The sequence below is a fragment of the Apodemus sylvaticus genome, chromosome 13 (assembly GCF_947179515.1).
Source record: "Apodemus sylvaticus chromosome 13, mApoSyl1.1, whole genome shotgun sequence".
NCBI lineage: Eukaryota > Metazoa > Chordata > Mammalia > Rodentia > Muridae > Apodemus > Apodemus sylvaticus.
Window position 1 is genome coordinate 19,120,867 of NC_067484.1, and position 18,997 is coordinate 19,139,863.

The 18,997-nt window shown below is 47.0% G+C and overlaps 1 protein-coding gene across 2 annotated transcripts in view; it reads right to left on the reverse strand.

Annotated features, from left to right (window-relative positions):
- Positions 1 to 18,997, reverse strand: part of Pstpip2 (proline-serine-threonine phosphatase interacting protein 2) — a 102,104-nt gene extending 83,107 nt beyond the window's left edge. The window contains exon 1 of one of the 2 annotated variants that reach the window (XM_052155325.1): positions 18,777 to 18,997. In XM_052155325.1, the coding sequence (XP_052011285.1) occupies positions 18,777 to 18,809 (33 nt within the window). In that variant the 5' untranslated portion in view covers positions 18,810 to 18,997. The remainder of the gene's footprint in view (positions 1 to 18,776) is intronic. The other variant, XM_052155324.1, reaches the window with a different exon arrangement.

An 18,997-nucleotide genomic window follows, 5' to 3' on the forward strand; every position in this document is an offset into this window, starting at 1 on the left:
AATTTAAAAATGAATGAATGAATGAATGAATGAATGACCAGGAGACAGGAATCCAGAGTGGGTCAAGGCCAAGACAAGGTCCAGGGTTGCTATAGCAACAGACGGGCATTCCTTCTCACTCGATATGAAAGGTTGGACCTAACCCATAAAAGTCCCCAAAGAGTTGGAAAGTCCTCCATGCCTCGTTCCCTCCACAGCACCACATCACGTTCTGAAGACTGTCAATGAGTCAAGCTCCTTTTTTATTTTTCCCCCTCTTCCCTTTCTCCCGCTCTGATCGATCGCTTAAGTCCTGCTCGCTCTGGCCCCTGTTGGCTCTGGCCCATCCGTTCTTTGTTTCTCATTACGGATGGTTGTGAGCCACCATGTGGTTGCTGGGATTTGAACTCATGACCTCCGGAAGAGCAGTCGGTGTTCTTAACCTCACCAGCCTGTGTCATGTTCCTTGAAGAAGGTAAATAATGAGAAAAACAATTTTTTTTTCCTTTGAGTCAGGGTCTCCCTACATATCCCCCGATGACCTGAACTCACAGATGCCTCTGCCCAGCAAGTGCTGGGATTAAAGCTTTTTTTCTATAAGATTTATTTTATGTATATGAGTACACTGTGGCTGTCTTCAGACACACCAGAACTCATCAAATCCCACTAGAGATGGTTGTGAGCAACCACATCTAAGTTGCTAGATATTGGACTCAGGACCTTAGCAGTCAGTAGCCGGGGAGGTGGTGGCGCACGCCTGTAACCCCAGCACTCTGGGAGGCAGAGGCAGTCTGATTTCTGAGTTCGAGGCCAGCCTGGTCTATAGAGTGAGTTCCAGGGCTATACAGAGAAAGCCTGTCTTGAAAAAACCAAATTCAAAAAAACCAAAAGAAAATCAGTCAGTGCTTTGAACTGCTGATAAGATTTACTTAATTGCCGGCCTGGGAGGTGGGGGGTGAGGCACGCCTTTAATTCCAGCACTCAGGAGGCAGAAGCAGGCAGATATCTCTAAGAGTTCCAGGTCAGCCAGGTCTACAGAGCGAGTTCCAGGACAGCCATAGCTACTACACAGAGAGACTTTGTCTCAAAAATCAATAACAACAAAGATTTATTTAATTATATTTACATGTATCTGGGTGCGATGTCAGGTCCTCAAAAGTCAAAAGTAGATGTTGGATGCCTTGTAGCTGGAGAATGTACAGGCCGTGTGTGAAAACTGGGGTCCAAACTCCAGTCTCAGATGAAGCAGTAACACTTTTAATGGGCAAGACATTTCTTCATCCCCTTTGCGGGTTCTGAGACCAAAGTCTCCTGAAGCCGGTCTGACCTGAAACTCTCGTTGTAGGGAAATGACCTTGAACTTAGGCTCGGCTTCAGCTGTGGTAAACCTTGAGAAACTATTTAATTTCGCAGAAAAGCAAACCACCATAGAAGAAATACCATCTGCCTTGCACTGCACATCTGCTGACTGGAAACTCTTTAACTCTTAGGAAAGTGCAAGTTAGTAGGCAATATTTCCCGCTCATGAAAATAAACTTTGTCCTAAAGCAAAACTAGGCCCAAGCTCGTTCCCATAGGGACCTCCACCCATGTGATCAACGAGAAACTTCCCTTACCGGCTAGTTTGTTCCTGGGGCAAAAGTGGGTTTATAATCTTCTTTTGCACCAGAAATTAATCAGAGCTATTTTGAATCAATCACAAAGAACAAAATATCCTATTTCCTAAACATTCCAGAATCAAAGGCTCTGTGTGCTTCCCTGCGGTTCTTTGATCTTAAGATGCTACAGAACTAAATCACCTAGAGAAAAGACACACCGTGAATTTCTACCTTTACAGTGAGTGGGCTGAGACCCAAATAATAACCAGACCAAAGCAAGCTGGTTATGATGGCGCGTGCATGTGAATCCCAGGGCTGGGGAGACCAGGGCAGAAGAATTGCTCTAAACTCTACCTCAAGACAAAACAAACCATTTGACCAAAGTCTTTTTTTTTTTTTTTTTTTTTTTTTTGAGGCATGATCTTGTTAGTTCAGGCTGGCCTCAAACTCTATAGACTCTTCATACCTGTTTCCTGTTTGTTTGTTTGGTTGGTTGGTTGTAGTTTTGTTCTATTTTGTTATTGTTTTTGTTTTGTTTTGGCTGTTTTTGAAACAAGGTCTCCGGTAGTCTCAAATTGTCCTCAAAGACCAAGTTAGCCTTTCCCCAAACCCCCCAAAACATACAATTCCTGTTTCTACCAGTTCCCGCTAACTCTTTATAAAGTTTGCAATATCAAGGCTGGAGAGACAATTCAGGGGTGCAGAGTGTATACTGTCCTTGCAGAGAGGGCCAGAGTTCAGGACCCCGCATGCACACCTGTGGCTCACATCCCGCGCAGCTCCAGCTGCAGGGAATCTGGCGACTCTGGCCTCTAAGGGCACCTGCATTCACACATGCACACACATACACGCATGCACATGATTTAAAATAATAACAATTAATCTTTTAAGTTTACAAGTTGTGTTGTTCTGGAGCATTTTTTCCAAATACTTTTTCTTCAGCGTGGTTGAGAGTTCAGTCTGATTTTGGCATTCGGTGGTGGGGATACTGCTGGGGATGGAGCCCATGATTTTGTGCATGCTAAGCAAGGACCTACCACCGGGCGACACTCCCGGGCCCAGGTTATTTTTAGTTTCACAGTTGTCATTTTGCTGAGACCATCTAAAGTTCTGTGGGGCTTTCATACTTCAGGCCCATGACCACAGGAATAGGGTGTTGTTATATATTCAGATTTCAGACTTAGGCCTGTATTAAGCAAATGTCGGGATTTTAAAGGGAAGTCACAGGAAGTGCTCTTTCAGTGCCCTGGTCAAAGTCCACTAGCTTGTCTCCTCTAGGTCACTGATTTCTTATCTGGACAGATCAATAAACAGCTCACACGGCCTCTGAGTGCAGACAACTCAAAAGTGTCTTAGATGCGAATCACAGGAAAGTGACATTCAACTGGCCTGTGTCAGCTGACTCGTTGACTGTAAACTGAAAGCCAGCCCCACCATAAATCTGCACATGAATTTGTAACAGGTGTAGGCATAATTGCCGAAACATTCAATAGGTAAAGGGAAAGGCAAAACATGAGACGTCCATATAACGAGATGCTGACAGAGACAAGGAGAAATGTCTCTATCAGGACACAGAGATGAGGAGGAACAGCCCCACCCAACACACACACACACACACACACACACACACACACACACACCAGCCTGTGACACCACACCCAGCAGCATGAAGGAATCTTACACACACCTTGCTGGATGAAAGAAAACAGTATCTACAGTATTATTCTGATTGTGTCATGTTCCAGGAAAGGCAAAACTATAAAGACAGAGAAAATGAAGGAGCATCGGTGCAGGGATTTACAGGTAGCGAAGCTATTCCGGGTGAGTTACAGTGGTGAGATTGGGTTATTCAGCTGCCCAAACCCACAGAACACAGGAAGGGAAGCCTGTAGACCTCGGGCAACGAGTTCCTAAGTAGTATGCCACCTGAAACACACGCACCCCACTAACGTAGGGTGTGAAAAATTGAAGTTGGGGTGAGGACATATGGGAATTTTTTTTTTAAATAAAACTCAATTTTTTCCATGTTTTGAATTTGTTTTGTTCTGTTTTTAGACAGAGACCATTGGTGGTCTGACTGGCCTACAGCTTTCTATGTCGACCAGGCTGGCTGCAAACTTGCAGAAAGCCATGACTCCGCTGGGATCACAGGCATGACTGAACGCACTCACCAACTCCTATCAATCATTAAATCTGCTGAAAATGTCGGTAGTTACGGGGCATGCCTGAACTCCAGCCCTGGGGAGCTAAAAGCTACATAGAAAGTTATGTGCCAGCCCAGGCTCTGAGCCTAAAACAATTATTAATTAATTAAACTGTTGGAAATGACTTAATGGCATGCTGTAGCTTTCTAGGCAATTACTAGAAACAAGGCTTTAGTGGCTTGATCCGTTTGGGAAATTAGACTTTCTGAAATGGTTGGTCAACTCTTTGGCCTGCTTCCTGTGAAAACAGCAGCCACTTCCGGCCCACCATCCTCCCTCCCATCCCCAATCCTTCACCCGGCTGCTCTAGTTCATCCTTCTCGCTCTGCCACCTGTCACTTTCTCAGGAACATCTCCTACCATCAGACTGTCACCAATACATATCAGTAAGTCACCACCAGTTACTCCGCATGGCAGGCAAAAAGGTACACCTGCCCTGAAAAAACAGTGTTAATCTCCATAATGACTTAATAATTAAACAGGGGAAGTGGATTTTGCAATTAAATTGAGGACTTTGAGATCTAATATCATTCTTTTTTTTAAAGATGTATTTACTTTATGTATGTGAGTACACTGTCAGACACACCAAAAGAGGGTATTGGATTCCATTACAGATGATTGTGAACCACCATGTGGTTGCTGGGATTTGAACTCATGACCTCTGGAAGAGCAGTCAGTGTTCTTAACCACTGAGTCATCTCTCCAGCCCTGTAAGGTTATTCTAAACTATCCTTGTGAACCCAATGTAATTACAGTGAACCTTAAGAACAAGGTAATGGGATTGCTGGAGGATTGGGGTGGATTTTTGCTTGCTTTCAGTTCTTTGAGTCAAGGTCCTGCACTGTAACCCAGGCCTCACACTCAAAGCAATCCTGCTGCCTCAACCTTCTAAATGCGGGGCTTACAGGCATGATTCACCATGCCTGAAAATGAAAGTGATGGGCTGGGGAGATGACTCAGTGTGTAAAGTGCTCATTTCCAAAACCTGAGTATCTGAGTTCACCCCTAGCATGCCCAGGAAAAGCTGAGCCTGCCTAGAATCCTAACACTTCTGGGTTTGCCAGCTAATCAGTCTAGCCAGTGATTGGAGTGAGTGAACTCCATCATGTTCCATGAGAAACGTTGACCCAGTCTCAAATAAACACACACACACACACACATACACACACACAAAATTATATATATATATATATACAGCTGTATAGATATAGTTGAGCGTGACAGAAGACACTTTACCCTCAACCTGTAACTTCCACACCAGCACACACCAATACATATATGGACACACACTCATATACACATGCACACAAATTACACAAATTAATTAATTTTTAGAATGAAAGTGGAAGTGGTCACGAGCCAAGTCCTGCAAGCAGCCTACAGCAGCGGTTCTCAACTGTCCTAATGCTGTGACCCTTTAATACAGTTCCTCATGTTGTGGTGACCCCCCCCAACCATAAAATTATAGAGTTGGTACTTCATAACTGTAACCCCTGTGGAAGTCATGACCCACAGGTTTGAGAACCACTGGTCTAGAGCATGGCAAAGGTCCTAACTAAACCCTGGCTTCTCCCAGCAACACAGCCTCGAAACATGTCGATTTTAAACTCTGCAAGAGGGGGCAGAAATGCACATCAGAAGTACACCTTAGCATTTATGAGTCCCTAAGTTTGAGCCTCTTGCCCCCAAGCATAAAAGGAAAGAAGAGGAAGAGGAGAAGGAAGAAGAGAGGAGAGAAAGACGGTGAGAGAGAGACTGAGTAAGTTTGTATTCTGGTGTTTTGTTGGTGGTGGTGGTGGTTTTTCAAGACAGAGTTTCTCTGTGTCTCTTTGTAGCCCTGGCTGTCCTGGGACTCACTCTGTAGGCCAGGCTGGCCTTGAACTCAGAAATCTGCCTGCCTCTGCCTCCCAAGTGCTGGGATCAAAGGTGTGCACCACCACCACTGCCCGGCTAAGTCTGTATTGTGTTAAGCCAGTAAGTCTCTGTTAAATTGCTGGAGCAGCAAGAGGAAATTCATATACTGTATGCATTTCCCCCACTGCACTCACCAAAGGTCTCTTTTTTTTTTAAATGTTCCCTTTCTCCTTCATCAAGTTACAAGCACTTTTTTTTGGATTTGTTTTTTTGTTGTTGTTGTTTTCGAGACAGGGTTTCTCTGTGTAGCCCTGGCTATTCTGGAACTCACTCTGTAGACCAGGCTGGCCTCGAACTCAGAAATCCGCCTGCCTCTGCCTCCCAGAGTGCTGGGATTACAGGTGTGCACAACCACCGCCCAGCTACCAAACATCTTTATTACATGGTGTATTATTTAGCTATTAGGGGTCTCACAGATTAGGATGCAAGATTATGCAATCTGGAGTCACATGGAGCACAAAAGAGGTACTCTTAACGGATACTCAGGGAAGGTAGAATTTGACCCCATCTTGGTTGGAGTCATTCCAATACTGTGACACAGACACAGACTCAGAGAAGTTGTATTACCAGCCCAAGGCGGATCAGCAATAGCATAGCCACACAAAGCCAGAGCCTGTGGCCGCTCAGCACTCCGGAACCTTGGGCAATCAGTGACACGAGTACACAGATCCAGCCCACACAGTGGCACAGGCCTGCGGGCCTGAGGCAGAACGATCTGGAATTCAAGCTACCCTTGGCTACACAGTGAGTTGGAGGCTGGTCTGAGCTACAGGAAACCCTGTCTCCAAAGATAAAGAAGAAGCCAGCATGGCCAGGGCTGGGGCACAAGGCGCACCGCAGAGGACATTCTGGGAACCTTGAGAAGAAATGTTCCAGGCAGGGAGGAGCCTATCTTGTAAAGCATGGGGTAGGGTTGAGGAGGAAGAGGAAATACAGTTTGGATCCCATTAAGTGAGGTGGTTTTGAATAGGAAATCCTTGGGAACAAGCTTCCCCTGGGCTGGCCCCAAGAGAATGGCTCTTTATGACATTCTGTTCTTTTTATGATGACAGGCAAGCGTGGGTACAATTCTGATCCTCTGCCATCAGCTAGACATCTTGTCACACTTTTGTCTATCTTTCTTTCTACTTGCCACCCCACCCCACACACACAAACCATCCAACTCCCCCCCCCCCAAGCTAAGGACAGAACCCAGGGTGCTTTGTGCTTTCTAGGCAAGCACTCTACCGGTGAGCTAAATCCCTAAGCCCTCTTTCTTCTTCTATGAGAAAGCCTTGCTATGTAGCTTAGGCTGGAATTGAGTTCTTCCCCCCAGATTATCCCAAGCTTGCTTTCTGTTGAGACAAATAATAGTGTCACCATGTACACACTTGTCTGAGTGGAGTTTTTCTTTTTCTTTTTTTTTGGGGGGGGGGGGTTGTTGTTGTTGTTGTTTGTTTTGGGTTTGGTTTTGTTTGTTTGTTTGTTTGTTTTTGAGACAAGGTTTCTCTGTGTAGCCCTGGCTGTCCTGGAACTCACTCTGTAGACCAGGCTGGCCTCGAACTCAGAAATCCGGCCTGCCTCTGCCTCCCAGAGTGCTGGGATTACAGGCGTGCACCACCACCGTCTGGTGTGAAGTAGTTTCCTAATTTCCTGAATTTGGTAGGGAAAATCCATCCATAGTAAAATTACCATTTTCACCTATCAATTCCCAGTCAGGTGAACCGCTGGGGGTCTTTTGAAAAGGATTTGACTGTCCATTGACTGTCCTTGTTTTTTTAATTTCATTTATTCATGGACGGTGGTATACTGCGTCACAGCCTGTGTGCAGAGGACAACTTTCAGGAGTCAGGTCTCTCCTTCCACCGCATGGGTCCTACAGACTAAACCCAGGTCGCCAGATGTGGCCACAAGTGCATTATTTTTTTTTAAAAGATTTATTGTTATATGTAACTACACTGTAGCTGTCTTCAGACACCAGAAGAGGACATCAGATCTCATTACAGATGGTTGTGAGCCACCATGTAGTTGCTGGGATTTGAACTCAGGACCTTTGGAAGAGCAGTCAGTGCTCTTAACCGCTGAGCCATCTCTCCAGCCCCACAAGTGCATTATTCGCTGAGCCATCTACCTCTATCTGTTTCTGAGGCAGGTTCTCAACTCTAACTGACGATGACCTGAACTCCCTGCGTAGCCCAGGTTGGCTCTGAACTCACACAGATCCTCCTTCCTCAGCCTCTGGAATGCAGGGGTTGCAGGTATAAGCCACCACACTACTTCTGTTTTAATTTGAATTTTTAAATTTGAATTTTATGAGTGAGGTCAGACATATTTCCATGCTCATACAATTCACTCCCATTCTCTTTTGAGAATTAGGGAGATCACTTTTAAATCAGGAGAAGGAGAAGGAGATGGGTAGGGAAAAGAAATGAGCATCTGCTCCAAGGTATGGCCCAACATCCTCTTGCTACATCCCTAATCACCTCCACCTCCACAGGCTCTCATACGAGGGACACTGATTGGTGGAGACGAGTGCCAGTCAGACATTGTCACTGCCATTGTAGTTCATCATGGGCTACTTTCTATGTTAAGGAATTGCTTATAATATTTATTATTTTTATTGTTTATTTACAAAATAGAATTATTTTTTCCCGGCTGAGCGGTGGTGGTGCACACCTTTAATCTTAACACTTGGGAGGCACAGGCAGGTAGGTTTCTGAGTTCGAGGACAGCCTGGTCTACAGAGTGAGTTCCAGGACAACCAGGGCTACACAGAGAAACCCTGTCTCTCAAAAAACCAAAAAATTAAAAAATAAATAAAAAATAAAATAAAGTTTCCCCAATTCAAAAGACTGCTCTTCCCACGAAGCTTCCCGGAATGATAGATTACTACACAGCATCATGCTGCACGTGACAGCAATCTGGCTACAACATCTGTCAGGCTAATTCAGTTGATCTGGCTGGCGAGGCAGCCCTCCCTCCGCCCCTCCTCCTTATTACTCTATGTGCCTCTCTGAAGATGCACAGGCAGGGGAAAATGACAGCCTTCCCTGTAGAGGAGAACCAGTCCTCAGTTAAAAGCATCCAAGTGGCTGCTTTCCTCTGTTAGAGCCTTCCCATGAGCTCATCACCCCACCGCTACGTTTCTTTCTTTCTTTTCTTTTTTTTTTTTTGTGTGTGTGTGTGTGTGTTGTGTGTGTGTTGTGTGTGTGTGTTGTTTTATTTTTTTCGAGACGGGGTTTCTCCATGTAGCCCTGGCTGTCCTAGAACTCACTCCGTAGTCCTGGCTGACCTTGAACTCAAAAATCCACCTGCCTCCGCCTCCCAAGTGCCAGGATTAAAGGCGTGTGCCACCACACCACCACACCACCGCCCGGCTGTACTGGGCCTTCTTCTTATGGAGGGCTTTGAATACTACTAAAGCTCTCAATAGGTGAAGGGAATATATTTTTTTCTTAACTTACAGAATATTTTATTTTTCCTATCTCCAAAATAAAAAAATAACTAAAATATAATAATCATAGCAATCTATACTGTAATAAAAGTTATAGGAGGGCCTTAAGATAAGGCTCAGTGGATCAAAGTCGATATGGCTCTTATGGTCGACCTGCATTTGGTTTCTGGCACCCGTGTTGGACAGCTCACAGCTGCCTATAAAATCAGCTGGTGGGGAGTGGATCAGATGCCTCTGGCCTCTGAGCATATGTGCACTATTGGGCCCCCCCTCTCTCTTTCTCTCTCTCTCTCTCTCACACACACACACACATACACACACACAATAAAAATTAATTTAAATATATTTTATGTGTAAGTGGTCTTCCTATAAATATCTTACTTTGCTTTTATTTTCAATTAAAGGAAACTGAACTTCTCTCTTCTATGTTGGCATTACCGACATTACAATTTGCTCTAATGTAATGTAAATAATTACAATACACTCTAGCGCTATTTTAACTAGTAGAGTAGGAACTCCAGAAGATGCCCTCTACCAAGGGATGATTCATCTGCGGGGCTGAACACAGGGAGAAGGCCTGAGGTTTCAGCCATGCTTGGAACAGTGTTCAATTTAAAACGTGGACTGCCTACTTCTGGAATTTTCCATTTAGCACATTTCAGCTATAGCGCATCGTAAGTAATTGAAAACCCAAAGAGGGAAGCCATGACTAAAGGAGGACTTCTGTGATGTTCAGATACAAGAGACCAGGCAGGCTCGTCAGGGGAGAGAGGAAACAGTTGCCATGCCACCTTCACCTGGTTTCCTTTCTCAGCGAGCAGAGCCAGCTCACTCGTGAGGCTCTGGACTAGGCGCTCCGGCCATAACCACACAGGAATGTGGGCCACGCTTAGGCAGCTGGGAAGCGAGAGATAGCATGGTCCTTACCTAACCACTGCTGTGTGTGAAGGTCCCTGTTTCTCAGTGCAGCCTCATCCGATTAATACAGAAAGTAAATGTCTCTGGCTGGTGTCCAGTTTCTTTTTTTTTAAAGATGTATTTATTTCATCTGTAAGCACACTGTAGCTGTCCTCACATACTTTTCCTTCTCGCCCCAGTCCCACATGCTCGCTGTAGCTGTCTTCAGACACCCCAGAAGAGGGCTTCAGATCTCATTACAGATGGTTGTGAGCCATCATGTGGCTGGGATTTGAACTCACCACCTTCGGAAGAACAGTCGGCACTCTTAACCACTGAGCCATACCTCTAGCCCTGATGTCCAGTTTCTTTTCTTTTATCTTTTTTCTTTTTTCTTGGTTTTTCAAGACAGGGTTCTTCTGTATACCCCCTGGCTGTCCTGGAACTCACTCTGTAGACCAGGCTGGCCTCGAACTCAGAAATCTTCCTGCCTCTGCCTCCCAAGTGCTGGGACTAAAGGCATGCACCACCACTGCCCAGCAATGTCCAGTTTCTTAATGGATCAGACACTAGCGAACATATTCAACCTGTGGCCCAGGGCAACATGTATCCCAGGATAGCTATGAAATCAGATCAACATATTCGTAACTGACAGCATCATACTACCACGTCAAACGGATGGAAGAAAGACACAGTGAGCGAGTAGCAGGGAGTTGGGGGCTCAGGGGGAAAAGGCATGAAGTTATCACCGTGGAGAGAGAGAGAGAGAAAATGATCCTAACCGGCCCTCATGTGTTTCCAGAGTTAGACATCAAGTACAAACCTGAAATGCCTTAATGTTACTTACCATAGAAAGCTCTGGAAATGACACATCTGTCAAACAAGAAATGGTTTTAAATAGTTATTAGGGGCTGGGGAGTGTAGGCCACCACTTGTTACTAGGAGAAATAGACAGCAGTATATGAAATTAAGTTATGATATTTTAATTGAAATACTGAACAGTGCGTACACAATGGCTGTAATTACATGAATGTACCTCACACAGGGCTCCCTCCCGTGAGGACAGGTGACAGGACTAATGGAAAGAGTTCCTCATCTGACAAGTGACCCGGAAGCTGTGGTGTGGACCACGGCAGGTGACATGTTCCGAGAGGCAGTGTTTGTGATGAGAGGCCATTGGAAAAATTGCCACAAAGAATGACGTGACTGATGTTTTAGGAGCTCTCTGGGTGACTTGGGTCTGGAAAGGAACGGAAGCCCAGGGCTGGCAGCTGAACAGCAGGCCTGGTTGGAAAACGGGACCAAGGGCCCCTGGGGAAGGAAGGTCGCTAGAAAGATGTGAGGAGAAAGGTTTTTGTGTGCGGTGTAGCCCAAACTGACCTGGAATTCAAGAGCCTCAGGGCTCAGTTTCCCAAGTTTTGGGATTATGGGTGTATGAACCATGACTGGCTTAGAAAGGATTCTTTTTTAAAATACTTCATACATTGGAGCATTTTAAAAGGGAAAGGATGAGGTAGGCTCCAGACAAACATGAATAAAGAGAAAATGACAATGAGAATGTCCGGGGAAATCAAGAACAATGAGGAGATCACAGTGTACCCAGAGCCCTGGGTGAACAGCCTGAGAACACAGGCGATGGGGAGGGGGGTCTCCCCCTTCCTCTCCCTCCCCCTCTCTCTCTCCCTCCCCCTCTCTCTGAGACAATGTAGTCCTGGCTAGTCTGGAACTTACTAATAGGCTGGCTTCAAACTCACAGAGATGGATCGGACTGCCTCCCTCTGCCTCCTGAGTGCTGGAGATATACACATAATAAGAAATGGCATAAAATGATAAAGAATCTGCGTGAAGGAAATATTATAAATTTCTGGAACTTTAAGTATCAGCATAGTTTCATAGGGAAGTAAGAAGGTGAGAGAAAAGAGAGCTAAGGCCTCTGTTAGAGCCATAATCAATAGATAATACTCTAGTTCCACCAAGGAGAGACAGACCGCTCAATGGCTAAGAGCACTCCCTGCTCCTCGGGAGAAACCCGGCTCTCTCTGTTCCCGGGCGCTCATCTGTAAGTCCTGAGGGTCTATCCACTCTTCTGGCCTCCTCAGGCCCTGCACTCAGCATGTACAGACACACGTACAAGCAAGACACCCATATGTATCAAATAGAAATGGGTTAAAATCATTAGAATAGTAGAGCCTGGGCCCAGTGGTGCACGTCTGTAGACCCAGCTACTCGGGGTGCTGAGGAAGGAGCGTCCCTTGTCTCTTGACTCCAAGAGACTGAGACCAACCTGGACAACACAGCAGGATTCCACCTGAGGGAGAAAAGGGAAGGAGAGGGGGAGGGGAGGCAGGAGGAAGGTGGGAAGGGAGGAGGTACCAAAAGAAAGAGCTAAGCGTTTAAGTATGGAGAGGAAAGACTATGGGCTTAGAGTCTGTGTGTATGAGAAAAATGGTTCCTATTTTTAAGGAAGTATTTAGATTTTTCAGAGCATTTGCTATGTTACTGTACTTTTTTTTTTCAAAGCATTCACTTTTATCAGACAAAACCCTCTCTGCCTTTCCATGTATCCAGATCAGCCTTATTGATTTCTTAAATTTCATTTTTTGTTTTGTTTTTAACCCCTAAAAGATAGGTGCCATACCCAACTTACTAAATTTTTAAAATAAAATAGAATTTTGACAAGCATTTTTAGAGATTACCTTTCTAGCTGCTCTGGAAACAAAAAAATGAACCAGAAAGCAGTCACCTGCCAGTGACTCTCCTGGCCTTTGCCTTAAGCAAAAAAACAGACCAGACAAGCTCCCAAAGTCTCTCTCAGTGCCAGACCCAAGAGAGAATATTTACAACTCAGAGCTGGAGCCGGAGAGGAAGCTCAGTGGTTAAGGCCACTCGCTGCCCCAGAAGTGACTCTGGCAACCCCATGGCACTCACAACCACCTGTAACTGCAGTTCCAGCCCTTTCCACGCCCTCTTCTGACCTGAGGGTACCAAGCATGCACACAGTACATACACATACATGTCACGCAGGCTCTCAAAACGCTGTCAAAAGAATGGTGCATGATGGGCGATTGCTTGGGGAACTGTGGGAGAGGCTCCAGGGGGAAAGCAGGTGGGCCTTTACCTCCTCAGAGGCATTTAGTTCCCTGGATTGTACTTTCACATCTCCTGTACAAAGACTTACATTCATTAGACATGTTTATTCTTGTTGGGTGTTGGATCATAGCTATAGACCCCGATCTGGTCCGTGCACCCTGAATCTGGATATGGTCTCTGCCTTGCTTTCATGCTGTCCAGATATGATCTCATACACCCAGGCAACTGTGATTAAACTGATCTGTCCTGAGAAGTTCTGGGAAAGGACCACTCTGTTAGCATTTAGTATGTGCTCACTGGCTTTTATTTACAAGTTTTGCTGATCTTGTTTTCCTGAACTCAGACAACCTTCCTCAGATCATTCCTTGTTTTCTTACACCCCTGTATATAAAGGCACACTGAAGCTGAAGTAAGGTTGTCTACAGCATCAGAGTGTATGTAGTCCGCCCCAGATCCCAGGTCTGGCAGTCACAATCTGCACAGGACAGCTAAAACATTAACACAGGCAAAACATAAAAACTTTTTGTTGTTGTTGTTGTTGTTGTTGTTGTTGTTGTTTTTGGTTTTTTGAGACAGGGTTTTTCTGTGTACCTCCGGCTGTCCTGGAACTCACTCTGTAGACCAGGCTGGCCTCGAACTCAGAAATCTGCCTGCTCTTGCCTCCCAAGTGCTGGGATTAAAGTCGTGTGCCACCACCACCCGGCAAAACATAAAAACTTTTTAAATAACCTAGAAAACTGGAATACCCAAAACATAATCCACACATCAAATGAGGTACAAGAAGAAAGGAGGAGTGGCCCCTGGTTCTGGAAAGACTCAGTGAAACAGTATTCAGCAAAACCAGAACAGGGAAGTGGGAAGGGGTGGATGGGAGGACAGGGGAAGAGAAGGGGGCTTACGGGACTTTCGGGGAGTGGGGGGGCTAGAAAAGGGGAAATCATTTGAAATGTAAATAAATTATATTGAATAAAAAAAAACTTTTAAAAAAAAAGATTTTTTAATTAGAGCTGGTGGCTAAAAAAAATAAATAAATATATATTTTTTTAATTAGAGCTGGTGCCAAGGCGCACTCTGGTAATTCTGGAACTCAGGAAAGCCGAGGCAGGATTGTAATTTGTGACTCTTGCTCAAAAATAACAAGTTAGGGAAATAACCTAAATGTTGTGCAAAATACCACATAGAGTCAGCAGTGGGTGGTATAGCTTTTTACCCTCTGTATTTAAAAAGAAGAAGAAGGAAGAAGGAGGAGGAGGAGGAGGAAGGAAGGAAGGAAGGAAGGAAAGAAGGAAGGAAGGAAGGAAGGAAGGAAGGAAGGAAGGAAGGAAGGAAGGAAGGAAGGAAGGAAAGGAGAAAGGCTGTATACACACAATACTGAGAAAGCCAGACACTGCATGAAGCTGAAGAACAGCTGTGAGCTAGCAGCTGGATAATGAGCTTATTAGGAAGTTCCCAAAACCTCCTCTGGACAATCTCCAGGTAGAGTGAGGGACCCTGCCCCTGGCAAGTGTAGTGTGCTCACAGTGACTGGGAAGCTAGTCTAGACCCAGAGCCTTGGGCCCAGGAGACCTGTTCCAGCCCAGACTGGACCTCATGCTCAAATGAGGCCCCTGGAAATCCCCTGGGGTGGAAGGGCATCGCTTCCACCTGTCTCTCCTGGAACTGGTTCTACAGTCGCCTGTGCGTGCCCACAGCTGAAAGACACTCTTGTCTGAGTCCGTCCACAGCTGAAGTGCATTGTCTCTCACTAAGGCTCAGCCATTCCCCTAGAGCTCTGAGAACCACACCCCGATTATTGTCTCCTTCTGGTGAGAACCATCAAGATTAACCAAGATAAATCACATAGCGCTGCCCAACCAACTGGCCAGGAGCAGGCATGAATATGGAAGAGTCTGCACAGATAGTAAGGCAAACTTCATCCGGGTTGATCCCCCACAGTTTTGTTGTGGTCCTTGGAAGTCGTTCTGTAGCTCAAAATGAGTCAGGATTAATAATATAGTCTAGACATGACCTGAAATTCAAATGCACCACCATGGCTGACTTCCTACTTTTAAAACTATTTTGATTATGGGGCTAGGGATATGGCTCAACTTTTTAGAGCAACTACTACTGTTGAAGATCCAGGCTCAGGTCCCAGCGCTCACTATGATCTGTAATTCCAGTTCCAGAGGGTCCAACACCCTCTTCTCACCCCCCAAGGAACTGCATGCACACAGAGCTTATACATACATGCAGGGAGGACACTCAGATAGATACAATAAATCTTAAAATACACTTTTGAGGGGCTGAAGAGATGGCTCAGTCATTAAGAGTACTGGCTGCTCTTCCAGAGATCCTGAGTTCAATTCCCAGCAACCCCATGGTGGCTTACAACCATCTGTAATAGGTTCTGACACCCTCTTGAAGACAGCTATGGCATATACATATATGTAAAAGAAATAAAATCTTTTTTAAAAAATACATAGACTTTGAAATACTAGTTCCTGGAAAAGCAGGTCCACCAAAGGTTCTCTTCTTTAATTCGTTATTTATTTTGTGTTTGATGCTTATTTTACTGGGGGTGGGAGGAGGCATGAAGGCATGGCACAGTGCACAAGTGGCAAACAGAAGACAGCCATGGGATTCAGAGATCAAACTCAGGTCAGTGTAGCCTGGAGCTTGGGGTGAGGGCTGGGGCAGAGGGGAGCTTTGTACTTCACAGGTCTCTGCAGGTGCAACACCTGACTAAATATTGTTGACTATCACTTCTCTTCCTCCTGCCTCCACTTGGCAGTTCCTCCTGCTGACTTCCTATTTCAGGACACGCCCCCTCATCCTCCAGTTCCCCTTCTGAAGCCAGCTCCAGGCTCCTCTCCTTCCTTCTGCTGGTGACCCTCTGCTGACTCCTCTGGCCTGCGACCAGCTCTTATCTCTGTGGTTTCTGTATATGCCTCCTCTCCCTCTCCACAGCCTCCACCCAGGAACAGGCTCCCCTGGTGCAGCTTCCTTGGTGCCTGCTAACTATTCCCCATCCCCAGACCCCACACCACCCCGTATGTTCTTTGTTTTAGTCTTTAAGACAAAGTCCATCTATATAGTCCAACCTGGCTTGGCTTGACCTCTTAATCCCCCTGCCTCAGACTCTGCTGGAATTACAGACATGTGCTGCCACAGCCAGCCCTCTTCTATTTTCTTTTTTCTTTTTTGGGGGGGTTTGGTTTTTTCGAGACAGGGTTCTGTCCTGGAACTCACTCTGCTGACCAGGCAGGCCTCGAACTCAGAAATCTGCCTGCCTCTGCCTCCCAAGTGCTAGGATTAAAGTTGTGTGTCACCACAGTCTGGCCCTTTTCTATATTCTTTTTTTTTTTTTTTTGGCTTTTTTCGAGACAGGGTTTCTCTGTGTAGCCCTGGCTGTCCTGGAACTCACTCTGTAGACCAGGCTGGCCTCAAACTCAGAAATCCGCCTGCCTCTGCCTCCCAAAGTGCTGGGATTAAAGGTGTGCGCCACCACAGCCGGGCCCTTTTCTATATTCTTGAGGTCAAGCACCTAAGGTCAACGCCTCCCCTCTCAATTCCCCTTCCTCAGATGTTTTGCAAAGCTTGCAAAAGCCAGGCCTGCTAGAGCACTTCACACACAGAAAGTATTTCATACAAGTTTATTAAACCCAGGAGACCAGTGCCTGCTTATGCTTTCAAAGGTTTTTGAGTGTTGGTGGTGGTGGGTTTTTTGCTTCATCCAGTCACAACGTTCTCATTCCTCACTGTCACTGTCACAAGCCTCAACTCAGTCAGAAGACTTTCCCCTATTCCCTAAAAGCATGGCTACTTAAAGGCGAGTGGCCTTTCTTCTCCAACTGCTCCCTCTGCCCCTTCCTCCCAGGTCCTTCGTCTTATCTCCTGCCCCCCTCTTATCCACCTGGACCTAGGGATCCACAATCCGAGGGCTGTAGCTGGTGCTAAGGACCCAGACGGGGTCTGCCCTCCAAGAGCTCCTGGCCCTGCTGAAGCAGAAAGGAGACCCCCCCACCCCACCCCCGAGCGCAAACAGCCACGGGATAGCCCAACGTGTCCCACACCCACTGCAGGCAATACAGACGTTCACCGGGGCATGCTCACTCCATGTCACCCTCTTACAGACACTTGGGTGAGCCTTTAGTTCGTGAGTGCTCTGGGCCACTATTCGTCAGCTCCGGGGGCCTTGTGAGTGTTGCTTCACTGCCTGCCAGTTGCCCCATCAGTAAAATACCATGGTGAGTCAGTTCCCTCCGAGGGCAACTGGGAGGTATGGTGAAGTAATGTGGGGAAGGCCTTTAAAGAACCTTATAATCTGCACAATAAACAATGCAGTCTTTCTCGTTATTTGAATGGAACAACTGCTGGAACTGTGGAGCTGGACAGGGCGCTTGCACAGTTTCTGGGATCTCGGGTAACTTTTGAAAGTAGATCAGAAACTCACCACCAGCAGCACCACCAGCAGCAGCAGCCCGCCGCCGCCCCTAAGACCTTCACCATAGATCTCAACTCAGACTCCACTCTGCCCCTCCTTGTGATCATCCCTGCCAGAGTGTTGGGGTACAGCGGGGCTGCCGATGGCTTAAGATGATGGTTCGGCCTCCCCAGCGCTGGGATTTCAGGTGTGAGGAGAGTTGGAGGAAGAGGAAAGAAAGCAGGGCTCCTGTGGGTGCTAGGACCGATGGAGAAAGGTCCTGGGCTCTTAACTAACTCAGGCTAAGATATCCAGAGCCGAAGGGTAACAGCAGTCCTTTCCTTGACACTTTTATTGAGCCTGCTCCAGAACCGGCACACCCCGAATGGTACGCACACACTATATCATCTTAAGCCTCTGTATGTCCATCGTTAGCCCCCAAAATAACCACTCTACTATGAACTACCTAAAGGTCTGTCCTTTTTTTCCCACAGTGTAAAAAGTGTGAGGATTTCCCAGGTCTCCTAGGAGGACCAAGTGTAAGGTTACTAACCGCTGCTGTAATGCTATCCCGGCCCTTCGCCTTATGGAGATCCCAGAAGGATCTCAAAACCTCAAGCGAAATGGGAGGTGATAGGCTCTAACTGCCGCTGGGGTCACAGCAGAAGAGTGGTGTGTTAGGCAGCTCCGAAGCTAAACATGGGAACAAGCAGGAAAAGACTGAGCCCCTCGGTAGCTGTGGGTCAGCTCTCAAGTGGACAGCTCCTTGCCCTGTCTCGAAGGAAGGCGTTTCACCCTTGGAGGGTGGTTAGCTGCAGGGTAATGGGAATGCGAAAAGGATGTCTAAGTGAATGGTGACAGAAGACCTGCCACCTAGGACCCGCACCGCTACGACAGCACCAGCTCTCGGGTCTCAAGCGCGCGCTGGCCTTCCTGGGGTTCTCTGCGGGCTGGGAAGGAAATCAGGAAGCGGGGCTGCGGGGCAGGGCAGAGCTGGGGCCGAGAACCCCAGCGTGACTGCTCACACGCCCCATCCTGTCTCTCCCAGGGCTTCTGGGCACCCGCGGGCTGGAACGCTCCTCCTTTGGGGCTTCAGTTTTCAAGCGTGAGAACGAGGGGTGACGTCAGGGTCCAGGTGTTCCCGGGAGGACGCGCTCCTGGCGCAGCGCGATCCCGGGAGCAGACTCTCGGGACAGAGGCGCAGCCCCAGGGCTCGCTCCCGCGTGCGCTCCGGGCCGCCCCGCGCCGCGCGGACTTACCCAGAAGTTCCCCTTGAACAGCGAACCCGTCATGCCGGCGCTGGATTGGAAGCGGAGGGCTGGGAGCGGAGGACGGAGGGCGGCTGAGGACGGCGGTCAGCGGGAAGACAGCAGCGGGAGGACGGCCGGATCACGCTGAAAGCTCCGACTGTCAAGGCCAAGGTCCAGCGCAACTTCGGAGTTCCACTGTCGCTCCGGGAAGCCGCCCCCGGGTCCTAAAC